At 38.5% G+C, this 15,612-nt stretch overlaps 1 protein-coding gene across 2 annotated transcripts in view; it reads right to left on the reverse strand.

The window, feature by feature from the left end:
• Positions 1-11,609, reverse strand: part of SPIDR (scaffold protein involved in DNA repair) — a 509,957-nt gene extending 498,348 nt beyond the window's left edge. For both annotated transcript variants that reach the window (XM_030304272.1, XM_030304271.1), the window contains exon 1: positions 11,489-11,609. In XM_030304272.1, the coding sequence (XP_030160132.1) occupies positions 11,489-11,521 (33 nt within the window). In that variant the 5' untranslated portion in view covers positions 11,522-11,609. The remainder of the gene's footprint in view (positions 1-11,488) is intronic.
• Between the last annotated feature and the right edge of the window lie 4,003 nt (positions 11,610-15,612).

The following is a 15,612-nucleotide window of genomic DNA, read 5'->3' on the forward strand; positions in this document are numbered from 1 at the left end:
AAAATTTTTTTTGATGAATTCTACATAAGATTTTAGAAGCAGTTTCTTTTCTTTTTTGCTTAAAAAAATAAAGACATTTAATTATCTTTCACAACAGACAGTCTGGAGGAAGATGGTTCCAAGTAAGTACAGGCTAAATTCTGTCATAAAGGACCCAGTCTCCTCCTGTCTCTCCCCTCCATTATTCTCAACAGGCTGGCCTTTATTTATCTGTTTATTTGTTTTTTTCCTGGTACTTCTTATTGCACTAGTGACCAGTTTCTTCACTGGGAACTTTAATGTTACATAGTAAATGGTAATGTGTCCTGTGTAAATTAGCACACCTATTAAAAGTTGAAAAGTGGAATTTAAGGAATCCCTACAAAAGAGTTATAAAGTTTTATTTTAAATATTTTTCATTAAGTGCTTCCCCTTCCATCTTAAGTTATATGGAAGATAAGACCAGTTTAGTATTTAATCACTTCATTGATATTTACTAATGTGTCTATAACACATTAATAAGTAAAGGAGCAGGTCAGACTTTGTTCCCATTTTGTAATGGCATAACCTAGCTTATGAGTTATTTAATCTTTTTCTGCTTTTGTTTCTACATCTGTGGCATGGGTGAGACTAGATTCATCTTCTTTTGCATTGGATTTTAGAGGATTAAAGAGGAAATGATAACTTAAAATGTTTTTGTCCTTAAAAGACAAATGAGTATAAAGATTCAATGCACATGGAGCTTACTATAGCCACCTACTTTCTCCCTTCTCAGACAATTCTTTTAGAATAGAATATTACTGCTACAAAGGATTGGCTTAAAATTTAATTGTCCTTAATTCACTTAAGGTGAATTAAGTATAGATTCCCTTAAATTGCTTCCCATTTTTATAGGTAAAACATTAGTGGAACATAGCAAAAGATAAGTTTTTCCATTTTACTAAAAATGACCCTGTGCTAGGAATGAGTAGTTTTTCTTTATCTTTGTACTCGGTGAGAAGTCAAAAGAGATACTAAAGACAAAGAAGATTATTTTCTTAGCAGTTTAGTCTCTTTTGTCCCAGATCTTACTTCCTGTCCCATCCTGCTTTCCCTAGGGTCTAGATTAATTAGGTGGCCTATTTTTTTTTTAAGTTTTAATTTTTTTTTTATTTATTTTTTTTTTTTTTTAGTAATCTCTACACCCAATGTGGGGTTTGAACTCATGACCTTCAGAGGCAGAGTCACATGCTCTTCCAACTGAGCAGGTCAGGCAGCCCAGCAGCCTGCCATTTTAAAGTTTAAATAAAAGTCACACATTTCTACTTTGAGACCATCATGGTCACTCTTTGCTTCAGAGCTTGCTTTGCGTCTCTATAGAGTTATACTTTAGGGGTTTTTCTCCTTTAAATTACTGATAAAAATGATCTTGTTTTACATATTCTGTATCTTGAAAGCATTATCATTTTTGTTAAATATATATTAGGAAATATATAAAATAATAAAGACAAGGTAGAGTAAGTTTTTAAAATCTGCATGGATTCATTTTAGGTCTATAGGTAAAGATTTTCTTCACATTTGTTCAGTTAGGGTATGCAATATTTAACTTTTCTACTTGACATTTTTGAAAAAAAATCTATGCTTTTGAAACTATTATTTTCCTTTCTTTTTAAAATGTCATTTTTTGTTTAGTTTTGTTTTGATAATCAAAGATTATAATTTTGTAGGCTAACCAATCTAGATGCACTGATCTTTGAAAAGGAGACTTTATTTCAAATGCTATATTCCCCATGTATATTAAAACTGTCTCATGTTATTGTATGGGGTTTTTTTGTTTGTGTTTGATACAAATGAATTTGCTTACTAAATATTAGCTTAATGAATAAGTATAAATCTCAAAAATAAAATAATTGAGTTCAGCAAAGCTGCAAAATGCAATCTCAATGTAAAAAATCAACTGTATTTATATATACTAACAATGAACAATACAAAAATGAATTTTTTTAAAAACTGCATTAACAGTATGAAAAAGAATAAAATACTTAAGGAATAAATGTAACTAAAGAAGTACAAGATTTTCACGGTGAAAACTATAAAATACTGTTGAAAGAAATTAAAGATCTAAATAAAATGGAAAGACATCCCACATTCATTAATTGGAAAACTTAGTATTAAGATGGCAATACTCTACAATTTATTTACAGACTTAATCCAATAAATATCCCAGGTGGCTGGTTATAGAATCTGACAAGCTGATGCTATTATTCACATGGAAATTCAAGGAACCCAGAACAATTTAAACAATCTTGAAATAAAAAAAAAAAAAAGAGACTTCACAAGCTACCATAATTAGGAAACTATGGTAATGGCAAAAGGATAACACATAGATTAATGGAAGAGAATTTATAGTTAAGAAGTAAACTCTTAGGGGTGCCTGGGTGGCTCAGCCAGTTAAGTGTCCGACTTCAGTTCAGGTCACGAGCCCTGCATTGGGCTCTATGCTGATAGCTCGAAGCCTGAAGCCTGCTTCGGATTGTGTCTCCCTCTCTCTGCCCCTCCTCTGCTCACGCTCTGTCTCTCTCTTAAAAATAAATAAACATTAAAAAATTTTTTTTAAAAAAGAAAGGAAGAAACTCTTACATTTATGGTCAATTGAATTTCAAAAAAACAAACAAACCAATACAATTTAGTGGGGGAAGAATAATCTTTTCAACAAATAGTGCTGGGACAACTGGATATCCACATGCAAAAGAATGAAGCTAGACACCTTACACCACACACAAAAATTAACTCAAAATGAACCACAGGTTTAAATGTAAAAGCTAATAATAAAACTCTTAGGAAAAAACTCTCTGAAATAAATCTTCATGATCTTGGGTTAGGTAATGATTTCCAAGATATGACACCAAAAGCATAAGCAACAAAAGTAGATTGTGGACTTCAAAATTTTTAAACACTTGTGCTTCAAATGATACCATCAAGAAAACAGAAAGTGCACAGAATGGGAGAAAATATTTGCAAATCATATATCTCATATAGGAATGGTATAAGAACTTATAAAGAACACTAACAACAGTAAAAAGATAAATAATCCAACTAAAACATGGGCAAATAGCTTGAATAGATATTTCTTCAAAGAGACATAAAAATGGCCAAGAAGCACTTGAAAAGACATTCAAAATCATTAGTCATTATGGAAATGTAAACCAAAACCAAAACAATTTTATCCATTAAGATGGCTAAAATCAAGAGATAGGCAATGACAAGTGTTAACAAGGATATGGAGAAATTAGAATGTTCATTCCTTGCTGGTGAGACTATAAAATGATGCAACCTCTTTGCAACAAAGCTTAGCAGTTCCCTAAAATTTAATCATAGAATTACCATATGACCCAGCAATTATAATAGTAGGTTTATATCTAAGAGAAATGAAAACTTATGTCTATCCAAAAATTGGTATGCAAAGGATCATAGCAGTATTCTTAATAGCCAAACAGTGGAAATAACCCAAATTTCCATCTACTAATGGATTTTTTAAGGTGATATATCCATACAATAGAAAATTATTTTACCTTCAAAGAAAAATAAAGTATTGATACATGCAATAACAATGGGTGAACCTTGAAAATGTTATGCTAAGTGAAAGAAGCCAGTCATAAAGACCACATATTATTCCATTTATATGAAATATATACAGTAGGCAAATCCATGAAGACAGAAAATAGCTTTTGGTTGCCGTGGGGTTTCTTTTCAGGGTGATGAAAATGTTCTATAGTTAGAAATATTTGCCCAACTCTGTGAATACACTAAAAATCAGTGAACCTTATACTTTAAAAGGATAAATTTATTATCTATGAAACTGAATCATTCATACATTGCCAGTGTGACTGTAATACTGTACAGTCACTATGAGAAACAGTTAGTTTACTATAAAACTAAACATCCAGGGGAGCCTGGCTGGCTCAGTTGACAGGGCATGTGACTCTTGATCTCTGGGTTGCAAGTTTGGGCCCCACGTTGGGTGTGGAGATTACTTAAGAATAAAATCTTAAAAAAAGAAAAAAAGAAAACTAAACATCCAATTACCATATGACCCAGCAGTTACATTCTTAGGTATTTATCTTAGAAAAAGAAAAGCTATGTTCAAACAAAAATCTGCACATAAGTGTGCACAGCAGCTTTATTCATAATAACCAAAACCAGAAATAGCCCAGATGTCCTTCAACAAGTAAAATGTTGAGCCAAACTGTAGTACGTGCATTCCATGGAATACTACTCAGCAATAAAAATGAACACTACTAATACACAAAACAACTAGTATTAGTCTCCAGAGTATTATGCTGAGTAAAAAGAAAAAAAGAAAAAGAAAATGATCCCAAAATATTATAAACTGCATGGTTTCATCTCTGTAACACTTTTGAAATGTCATAATAACCAAAACCAGAAATAGCCCAGATGTCCTTCAACAAGTAAAATGTTGAGCCAAACTGTAGTACGTGCATTCCATGGAATACTACTCAGCAATAAAAATGAACACTACTAATACACAAAACAACTAGTATTAGTCTCCAGAGTATTATGCTGAGTAAAAAGAAAAAAAGAAAAAGAAAATGATCCCAAAATATTATAAACTGCATGGTTTCATCTCTGTAACACTTTTGAAATGATGCAATGTTTAAAATGGTGAACAGATGGGGCGCCTGGGTGGCGCAGTCGGTTAAGCGTCCGACTTCAGCCAGGTCACGATCTCGCGGTCCGTGAGTTCGAGCCCCGCGTCAGGCTCTGGGCTGATGGCTCAGAGCCTGGAGCCTGTTTCCGATTCTGTGTCTCCCTCTCTCTGTGCCCCTCCCCCATTCACGCTCTGTCTCTCTCTGTCCCAAAAATAAATAAAAATGTTGAAAAAAAAAATTTTAAAATGGTGAACAGATTAGCAACTGCCAGGGGTTAGCAGTGGGAAGCGAGTAGGTATGATGGATTATCAAAGGGATCCTTGAGCTAACAGAACGTTCAGTATCTCTAGTGGTGGTGGCACATAAATCTATACATGTGTAAAAATGTACCAACATAAATACACATACCTCCAGGGAAATCTGAATAAGATAATTAGATTGTATTAATGTCAAAATATTGGTGGGATATTGTACTACAGTTTTGCAAAATGTTACTACTGGAGCAAACTGGGTAAAGGATACATGATATCTCTATTATTCCTTAGAACTTAATATAAATCTACAGTTATCTCAATTTAAAAAAAAATGCCTCTCAGGCACAGAATTAAGTACAGGAAAGAATAGGGCAGTGATTGCTGGTTTTCATGAGAAACCATTTTGTACTATTTTATGTTATTTGTAAGCATATATTATTGATTAAAAAGAAAGAATATCTTCTCCCTTAAATAAGGTATATGTGTGAAGTACCTGACATATAGAACACCTTTGATAATGTTAGCTCTCTTTCCCTTCCATTTGAAGAACAAGACAATGTAGACAGACTAAGATGTCAATACTAAGTAGCCTGATTCTGAGTAGAGCCACCAGTAAGCCATCTGATGAGATTATCAAGGGCTAAAATTGGAACCGTAAGGTATTCCTACCAAGATAACTATGAGAGAATCTCTCACCATGACTGAACAACTTTAAAACAAAGCCCTCTTTCCAGTCCCTCTTCAGCAAGCTAAAAGTAATTCCAGGGAAATCTAGAGGCAAAGTAGTAGAGGGCATACAATAGATTTGCCGTCATATAAAAATCCTTTCATGATCATGGTTTTATTATTAACTGCTTTCATCACAACTAACATTAATTGAGTGCTTTTATGTTCACTACATCATTTCATGCATTCTCATCATTTAGTCTGCATGCTAATGCTGCAAGATATAGGTATTATCCCCATTTTATAGACAAACTACAACTTAGAAATGTTAGGTATATTGCCCTAGTCAGAGAGATAGTCAAGAGCACCATGTCAAGATTTTCCTCATGTATTTCCTCATGCTAGGAAATATATTCTAGCCACTAACTCTGCATGGTATTATTTTAACAAAAGTGCCTGACAATAACTATCATGTGCACCTTCCACACAAAGAAGGTACCCTGGCCTTGCACCTTACTGAGGTACCTTTCTGACTCAGTATCCGTGAATCTGGGAATACTCTGAATATCTGGGAATTCACTGAGACTTTAAGTCTCAAGTCCATTCATTTTATCATAATGTCTGCACTCTATGCCCAACGACTCCAGTGTTGCCTTTCAAGCATTAAAATTCCTTTCCTTCCACCAACTCACTTTACCAATCACCAATCCACAGGGCTATCGTAAAAAGACCCACAAATGAGAACTTCCTATTTTCTTATTACATGTCCTTGGTCACGGCTGGTAAATACTCTTAATCATTCCCTAGTCCTCTGCTCACACACATTCTTCTGTACACACATACACACAATCACATACATTCATGAATTCCATACTCACTCTTCCCTTTACCTCTCCATGTCACTGTCATAGCTCAAGCCATCATATCTTCCCCAAGGTTAAAGTCTGCCATTGTAAACATCAGCCAATCTCCCATCTATTGACCTCTCCTTCCCTACAGTCTCAGAGAAAACATGTTCCTGTTCTCCATACTAACCTTCTGTAACAGAATCCAATCTCTGTAGTAAAGGGTCCTTACTTTCTCCACGGGCTCCATCCCTCTGGCTTCAAAGAAGCAAATGTCTCCCTTTCTTGAGAAACACTTTCACCTGAAATGGAGCCTTGTGTACTCTTCAGTTCAAACTGACATATACATTATATTTAGTTAATATCTATCATCATGCCCACATCATTATGCAAGAAGCACCAGAAATTAAGTTTTTGTGATGATAACGCAAAGGATTAGGGAAGGAAGGTGCCATCAGGAAGATGTAATTTTCCTTTTCTCTTTTTTAGGATGTTGCCGACATGGTTTTTCCTTCGGTGGGAAAAGAGGTCTATGATTCAGGGAGGAGAGCTATAATTCAGTCTGGGGAGGCAAAAGGAGTGAGGGGGTGTATTGGGAAATCTCAAAAGGTAAGCAACTAGGAAAGGGGAGTATTAGCCAGTCATTCGTGGCTATTTAGCAAGGAAAGGAAACAAAGGATAAAAGAAAAAAGAACTTGAAGTGAGGGGCCTAAGGCAAGAGGAAGAAAAGAACTAAAATAGTGCCAGAATTGAAGCAACTGTCTGCTCTCCAACAGCCCAATCTCCCTTGGGCTGAATTTTCACCTATCTGTATATCCTAACATCAGGTAAGAAGCAACTAATTCCCCTCAACTTTTCCGTTTTTCAGAAGTTCAATTTCTGAGTCACCACTGATTCTCCTCTTTTCATCTTTCAATGTCAGGTGCATAAATCTCATCTTCTTTTTATAATTAGTCAACTCAGTCCTCTCCTAATACCATTCCCAACTCTACCACTTTAGTCCATGACCATATCAGCTTTCATCTTAAGAGTCCAGAAAGATCTATATGGCTTGTCCAAAATTACAAAATTACTCAGTTGCAGAGCTGAGGCTAGTACTCATGTCTTCTGAATAAGGTATTTCCTTATGTTTCTTCAGATCTAGAATACTTGCAAATCTTTTAAACTAGTACCATTTTCATCCCTTCATCAGATACTTATTAGGTATCTAATATGTACAAGGTATTATGGCAGGTGCTCTGGGGCACATGGGGTGAACATAATCTTAAAATGTCTACATCATAAGGATAAGCACAAGTAAACCTAATAATATAAGACATGAAGCTATTAAGAATAATACAAAGTTCCACAGGAATACAAAAGAAAGTTCATTTACAACTGGGATGATTAGAGATAATAGATGATTATAGATAGATGATTTGAGGTGGTACTTGACAGATAATTAAGATTCCAGTAAGCAAAAATGGAAGAAATGGCATTACTCCAAACTAAGAACATGAGCAAATACCAAGAGGCAAATGAAAACAGCCATTTACTTACCTAAAGGATAAATAATGAACAAAGTTATAAAGTTAAGGAATAAGGTATGGCCACATTATGGAAGCTGTGAATAAAAGGCTATAAGAGCCTAAACAAAAAAAGCAAGGTCTGGAAGTGCAAATCCTGGTTTCTTCACTTAACTGCTGTGTGACTTTGGAAAAATTAGTTAACCTCTCTACTGTGCCTCAATTTTCTTGTCCATAAAATGAGACTAATAATAGTACCTAATAGGATTGCTGAATTAAATGAGTTAAAAAAAAAAAAAAAAAGAGCCATCTGTAGGGGCACCTGGATGGCTTAGTTGGTTAAGTGTCTGACTCTTGATCTCAGCTCAGGTCTTGATCTCAGAATCATGAGTTCAAGCTCTGTGCTGGGTGTGGAGCCTACTTAAAAAAAGAGAGAGAGAGAGAGAGAGAGAGAATCATCTATAAATGAATTAATACATCTATAAGGCTTTTAGCACAAGTTAGGTCCAAAATAACTGATTATGTAGACAATAAGAAGTGAAATGCTTAAGCAGAGGAACAACAATATTAATTAAAGTGGTGTCTAAGGGAAAGTCATCTCTGAAGATGGAACAGAAGCAAGCCACATGGCTGGTACCACAAAAAAACTCCAAACACAAAGTACTTTGGGCCTGACCTAGGGTGACAGAAAAGAAAAGGAAAAAGGAAAAAACTATTGGGGGAGCTAGCCTCCAGGATCACTTCCTATCATTCCTACCTCTTGGCATTCACATCCTCTGTAGCCCCTCTCACACTGTACATGGTTGATCTATGTGACAAAAAGAATAGGACAGAAAAGGTGGCATGTCACTTTTGAGACTGTTATAAAAGACACCAGGGCTCAGGCCCTCCCTGTCTCTTTCTCTTCGGAAAGCCAGTTGCCATGTTGTGAGAACTGCCCTACGAAAGTGGCAAGGAACTGACACTCGCCAACAAACACATGGGTGAGTCTGGAAGTGGATCCCCAGGCTCTGTGACCCTTTATTTGACTGTACCTTGTAGAAGACACTAAGCTGGACCCAGCCAGTTGAGCCATTCCCAGATTTCTGACCTTCAGAAACTATATGAAAAAACAAGCACTTATTTTAAGCTGCTTCAGTTTTGAGACAATCTGTTAAACAGCAATAGATCACTAATATAATTATTGACAAGAAAAACTGGTAAGTTCTTGAAAACTAATAGAATCAGAGGGCAGAACTGAGTCTCAAGTCAAACACTAGGATTTCTAAGGATGTACTGTGAATGCCTGACATTAATTTTTGGTTGCCAAGGCATCCATTTCAGAAGACATCCATCTTGAACAAACATAGCACCAGTTATATGACACAAACCAACAAGATCAGGAATTAAGCTGCCCCTACCCACGAAGGTCCCTCTTTCAGAAAACCCTCGGTAACCTACATAACTGACTATCTGAGTGACTTCACTTCTCCCTTCTGGTGCTCTAATTCCCACCCTTAGGCTTTAAATTAGCCAATAAAGAATGAACCTCCAAAACCCTAGACACCCCACCCTCAGACCTCAGGTTTTCTTGCTCTCCTCTTCCCCCAGCCCCCCTCCACCTCACTGGGTAGCACGTGGGTGTGCAATGTACCCTCCAGGACCTGGGAGTTGTAAATCTTGCTCCTCAAACGTCCCTGATGTTTGTTGCTGAAGTGCATCCTGCAATCATAACAGTAACCACAAGGTCTGGTCCAGCCACAACACTGGCCCTGGTCAGGGAAAACGGCTCAGTACAAGTAATCCAGGGGCCCAGGCAAGTGCCTCGGGCATTCCTAGTCAAGCATCACTGTCAACAGACTGAGACCAACAAATTGCAGGAGAAACTGTCAGGGCTTGGTGGATTAAGGGTAAGAAATGGATAATTTCATGATACACTGAGTTTAAACGGAGCTCAAGGAAAAGGTCCTTTACACATCTGAAAGTCAGCTATATAGCTGTGACAGCTAACGTCAAAGTATGAGGTTGCCAAGAATAAATGTGTAAAGTAAGAAAAAGCACAAGGTCAAAACTTAGAACATGGCAGGAACAGAGTAAAGAGAAGTAAACGAGCAGATGCCAGACAGGGAGGGAATCAGGATAAGCAACAGGCAGGGATGCTCCTCCCCCCGCCCCCCCCCAAAAAAATCAATAAAAGCACGTGATAAATGTGTCAAATGCTAGAGTGACCATGATTTAACAAATTCACATATTTCCTTGATTTTTTTTTTTACATTTGACTATATCTGGAATCAGAATGTCTCATAATCAATAGGTATGTTTGACATAGGTTTCTTTTACTCCACACAGTTACAAAATTGAAACTGACAATCTTTCTCTGCTTTCCAGAAGCAAAGAAACATAACAACGATAAGGAAGCTGAACCAGTATATGTGTACTCTTTTTTGCCAAGAAGTTTTTGGTAAAAGGAAAAAGTCAAAAAAGGAGGCCCTGTGTTTGCTTTTTTAAATTTTAGTATGATGAGACAAGCATGTTTGTAAGCAAGGAACTTAGAAACAGCTTTTTAAAAAATTTTTTTAATATTTCAATTTATTTTTGAGACAGAGAGAGACAGAACACAAGTGGGGGAGGTGCAGAGAGGGAGACGCAGAATGTGAAGCAGGATCCAGGCTCCCAGCTGTCGGCACAGAGCCCGATGCCCGATGCGGGGCTCGAACCCACCAACCGTGAGATCATGACCTGAGGCAAAGTCGGATGATTAACGGACTGAGTCCCCGAGGCGCCCCAGAAACAGCTTTAAAAAGGCCACGGCAAACACAATTTTCGGAAGGAAAAGATGTACTCACAAATGCAAGTACAATCATTTACATATCATTAATGTAATATTCCTACACACGCACTCCGTGCCCAGATACTGTGGTATAAGTTGGTATACACAGTTTGGCAGCGGTTGGCTTCGGACTCCTCTCCCACCGACGCAGGAATAGAAAGATTCAGAAACAGTTTGGGATAGAAAGGAAAAGTGTGGCAACACAGATAACGGGGGGGGGGGGGGGGGGGGGGGGTGGCCCATCCATTCCAACATCCACCGCTGTCTTCCTGTGTTCTACGACAGTCAAGAAGAGACAAACAATGCCAAACGCTAGCGAGGGTAAATACAGCTCACACGCTAGTTCCAGATTCAACTCCTGTCGCTCACTTCCGTCACCTCGCCAGCTGCGACCTCTCCGCTCCGCACCTCCAGCGGTTGTTCCCCCTGCCCTCCGCATCTCACCGGGAAGGCGAGACGCCAGACGGCCGGCGGGGGGCTGCTTCCGCACACCTGGGCGAGAGACCGACCTCAGGAGAGGCACACTGCGAGGCAGGCTCCATCCACGCTCACCGACAGAACCAGCCGCAGCCTCGCCAGAGATCACGAGCCAGCACAGCGCCTGCCTCTCACCCCTCATAGCCTCTGGCCAGCCCAAGCGCTCCCTGCGCCCCGCCGGCCTGGCCGATGGGGAACTGGAGGGGGTAGGACACACTGGCGCTGTAGGGCTACCGGGAGACCGCTGAAGACAAAGCAGAGAGAACAGGCCTGGCGTGGCACTGGTTCCCAGTCTACAACTTACCTTCCGGGTACACGAGGTACCGCCGCCAGGCATCTCTAGACGCTCAGCCACCTCCCGCGCGGAGCCTTCGCAAAGGCTCGCCGTCTCCTCAAGGTGCCGGAAAGCAGCGCGCCACCGAACTCGCTCCGCGCGCCGCACTGTGCGCTACAATTGGCGGGTGCTCGGGCGAGGGGCGGGGCTTTTCCGGACACAAGGCCCTCCCCGCGCTGCGCGCCACGCGCGCGTTGGGATTGGAGCGCTGTCGGCGGTGGGGCGGGGCTTCTCCGCCACTCCTTGCTTTCTGGGCACAAATGGGTTTAATAAAGCTGGGCTGTGAACGTGGGTAGTCGGTTACTCACCAGCTCTGAACGGGAAGGGGTTAGCGCCGTTTATCGCACTTTCCTTGTTGGGGTAGAGGTTGTGCAGAGCGAACTCTGGACAGGCTACAGTGCTGTCCTTGAGTTCCTGATTGGGAGCTGCTACGCGGGTGCCTCTCGCGGGGTCAGCCGCCAAGTGTTTTTTCAAAAGAAGCTCATATGTGGTCTGTTTTGTCAAGCAACAACTGACCTTACATGAAAACTCGCAGTACGCTACAAATTCAATAATCAATACTTAAGGAATGGTTCTAGCTGCCTAACTCCCAAGAAAGGAGTGTTCTTTCCCTATATATTGGGGCGGGGCCGGGGATAGGTTAGGTATCCTGAGCAGAAATTCTCAAATATAGGAGACATTAAAATCGCCAAGATTTATTGTAACGAGGCATGACTGGATTTCAGATTCTGCAGGTCTAGGGTGGTGCCAGAGAACGTGTGTTTCTGACAAGTTCCCAGATGATATTTGATGTGGAGAACGAAGGTAAAAGAAATATAGGGGGGAAAAATTCCTTAAATTTACAGCCCATTGACAAATACTTGAGACAAGCAGAGTGACCTTCCTCAAGGAGCTTGGCTGCCTCTATGTCAGTTCTTTGTTAGAGGCAAAAGGCAACCTTAGCTTGTCATTAGCCAGACCTCCAGGATCCTGTAAGTTTTGGTTAACATATGAAACTGCCTTTGGAAACTTCCTTTTTTCTATCTCCCCAAGACACATGCTAGCAATCATCCTCCAAGCATATGGCCCACTGATGCGTATCTGAAGGGTCTCATGACTAAGGTTTTATTAGATAGTTAGTAAGTGATCTTTTCCTAACAACAGCTAGCCCCTTAAGGTCCTGGAAACCTTGTTTCCAAATTCCTTAGAGACTTAAACTGTCCCTAGCCCCCTGCTAACTTGAAATTATATAATCAGCCACTCCTCCTCACAACCCCAGTGCAGCTCTTCCTGCTCACTGGTTCTGTCCCCGTGCTTTAATAAAACCACCTTTTTGCATGGAAGACATCAATATTGTTGGTGTTGGTCCTATAATTCACTTTGAGAGCGACAGGCAACCGCCATTTCTTAGATCCCACAAGTGAGTATACTTAAGTGTCTCATCACTTTGAGAAGTAAATTTAAAACGGAATACAATGGGAAGGGGAGCCAGGACTGAGTAGAAACCCAATTAGATCACAAAGTCTAACCAGGTAGGAATGTTCCAAAATAAAAGCGTCTGTTTTGGAAAAAACTAAAACAATGATTTCAGTAAGTTGACAAAGTATCAGCTAGGGAAAGAGAGGAGGATTCTTCATTGTACCCTCATAAGTATAGTGGAAGCGAGTTTGGTCTTCTGCTTCAAAGAAGCACTTTTTTTTTTTTTTTTTTTTTTTTTGCCTTTGTAAGAATACATAGCTTTGCAATTTATCCATTTTCCCTATTCATTTGCCATTATTGCCTCAATTAGGCCTTCTGACACAGTTTGACCATTTATCGTGTCTATCCTTTGGATCTTTATTATATATCTCTACCAGACTTCTCTATGCCACTCAGCTATAGCCTCATTATACTACCTGTCTGTGATCGCCACTTGAATGTCTGAGAAACTCTTCAACCTAAATTTTTCTCCTCCCCAAATAAGATAATTCTCCATCTCAGTAGTGGCACTAACATCCACCCAATAGCTCATGCTGAAACCTGGGATTTTCGTGAACACTTTTGTATCCCTTATCCCAGTCCTGCCTGTCCCACTTTCTATTTGTAAATTTCTCATCTAACCACTCATTCTCAGCTGCCACTGCCATATTCCAGGTCATAATTTCTTTTGCCCAAACTACCCAGTAGCTTCTAATCAGTACTTCCTCGTCTACTCTTGCCCTCATCTACCACATACATAGAATCCATTCTCCATGTAAACACTCTAATGATGTCTATGCTGTCCATATTAGTCTTCCTTTCAGTTGCCAAATGTACTCTGAGGCCTCAGGGTATATGGATTTCCTACTCAATTTGCCTGAAAGGCTTTGGCCTCCTTCTGCCATGTCACTTCATACACAGCTATTAAAAATTGTTCATGCTGACAGATGGATACAAGGAGGTTTATAATATTATTCCTTACTATTCATATGTTTAAAAATAAAATTTTAAGTTGAGATTTTTAAAAAACAAAAACAAAAAAAAAAAGAAACAAACAAAAAACCCTGAATCTGATCTTAGTTTCTTTGAACTCCCAAAGCTAAAACCCTCTGTTCATTCTTACATATCCTATGATCCTTTGAAGATGTTCTAATAAGCATAATTTAAACAATTATTATAATTATCATCTGGCTCCACCTCTGAACCGTAAAGTAGTAACATTTCTTTCTTCTTCACACTCATATCCCCAGCACTTAGCACAATGTCTTCCATGTACAAAGCAGTCAAATAAATATTTGCTATGATGAACTAATAATTATGAAATAATTATTTCTAATAATTTGTCTGAGGTCTCACAGCTACAAAGTGTTTAGGATTAGAACTGTTGTGAAACCAAGGTTCATGTTTTCTCCACTATATCATTCATAACATAGTATAATTATGAGGAATTTTCAGTTGAACAGAGACTCAGCAAAAGTGAATTACCCATAAGAAAGATAAGCCTGTGCTAGAATGGATTTTTGATTCCTACCCAGTCCTGTCTTATCAACAAATATTCAATGCCAAAACATAAAAACAAGTGGGAAAAATTTTCTATTAACTCTTCTCATCAAAATTTTTGCCCTAGTTCTTGTTTTGCAGATATCTGTGGTTTTCACTCTGCTCACAAGGACCCTAAGGATTCCATGAAAGGAACATGGAGTCTGTTGAGGGTAAGAGTCACAACAGGATCTCTCCTATATCACCAGGGGAGGTCTTCTTTCCTCTGTTTTAAAAATAGAGTGAGATTTCACTTAAAAAAATAATAAATTTGGGGAAAGAATGTTTGAAATCCACTAGTCTAGTCTATATCTTCTTCTAGCCTAGTAGTTAAGAGTGCAGTGGGCTGCAAGTGAAGACAAGATTTGAATGTGAAAAAATGAAACTGTAAATGTATTAGAATAAACCTGATCAAAATTCATTTATAATTTTTTTTGGGGGGTTCTAACTATGACTCAAAATTCACTACTCATAATAGAAAATATTGATAAATTCAACTGCATAAAAGCCTTAACTTATGCATGGCAAAAACTACAAGCTAGTAAAAGACAAATGACACAATAGGAAGACTATTTGGTACTCCTCTCATATAAAAAGATTACTCCCCTAAAGTATAAATCGCCCTTGAAGTCAGGAAAAAATTACCAACAACCCAATAGAACATGGGCAAAAGACTTAAAGTGTTCACTGAAAAAGGGACACAAATGGCCTTTGTACCTATGAAAAATGTGGCACCTCAGTAGTGAGAAATGCAAATTAAAACTGCACACCTAAAATATTGGCTGAAATCTAAATGCTTGACAAAACACATTAGGGTAAAGGCATTCTCATAAATTGCTAGTGGAAGTACAAAATCATGGCATCCCTGTCAAAGGGAATTTGGTAATATTTTTTCAAAATTACAAGTGCATTTATCCTTTAAGCTAGTAATCTCACTGCTGGGAATTATTTCTACAGATATACCTGCACCTACATGAACTGATAAGTATAGAAGGATATCTACTGCAGCATTATTTGCAATAGCAAAAGACTAGAAATAACTGACATACTCATTTACATAAAGTAGACTGTTAAATAAACCATGGTATACCTTCACAATGATCTCTAGGATATATTCA

Source organism: Lynx canadensis, chromosome F2, assembly GCF_007474595.2.
Source record: "Lynx canadensis isolate LIC74 chromosome F2, mLynCan4.pri.v2, whole genome shotgun sequence".
Taxonomy (NCBI): domain Eukaryota; kingdom Metazoa; phylum Chordata; class Mammalia; order Carnivora; family Felidae; genus Lynx; species Lynx canadensis.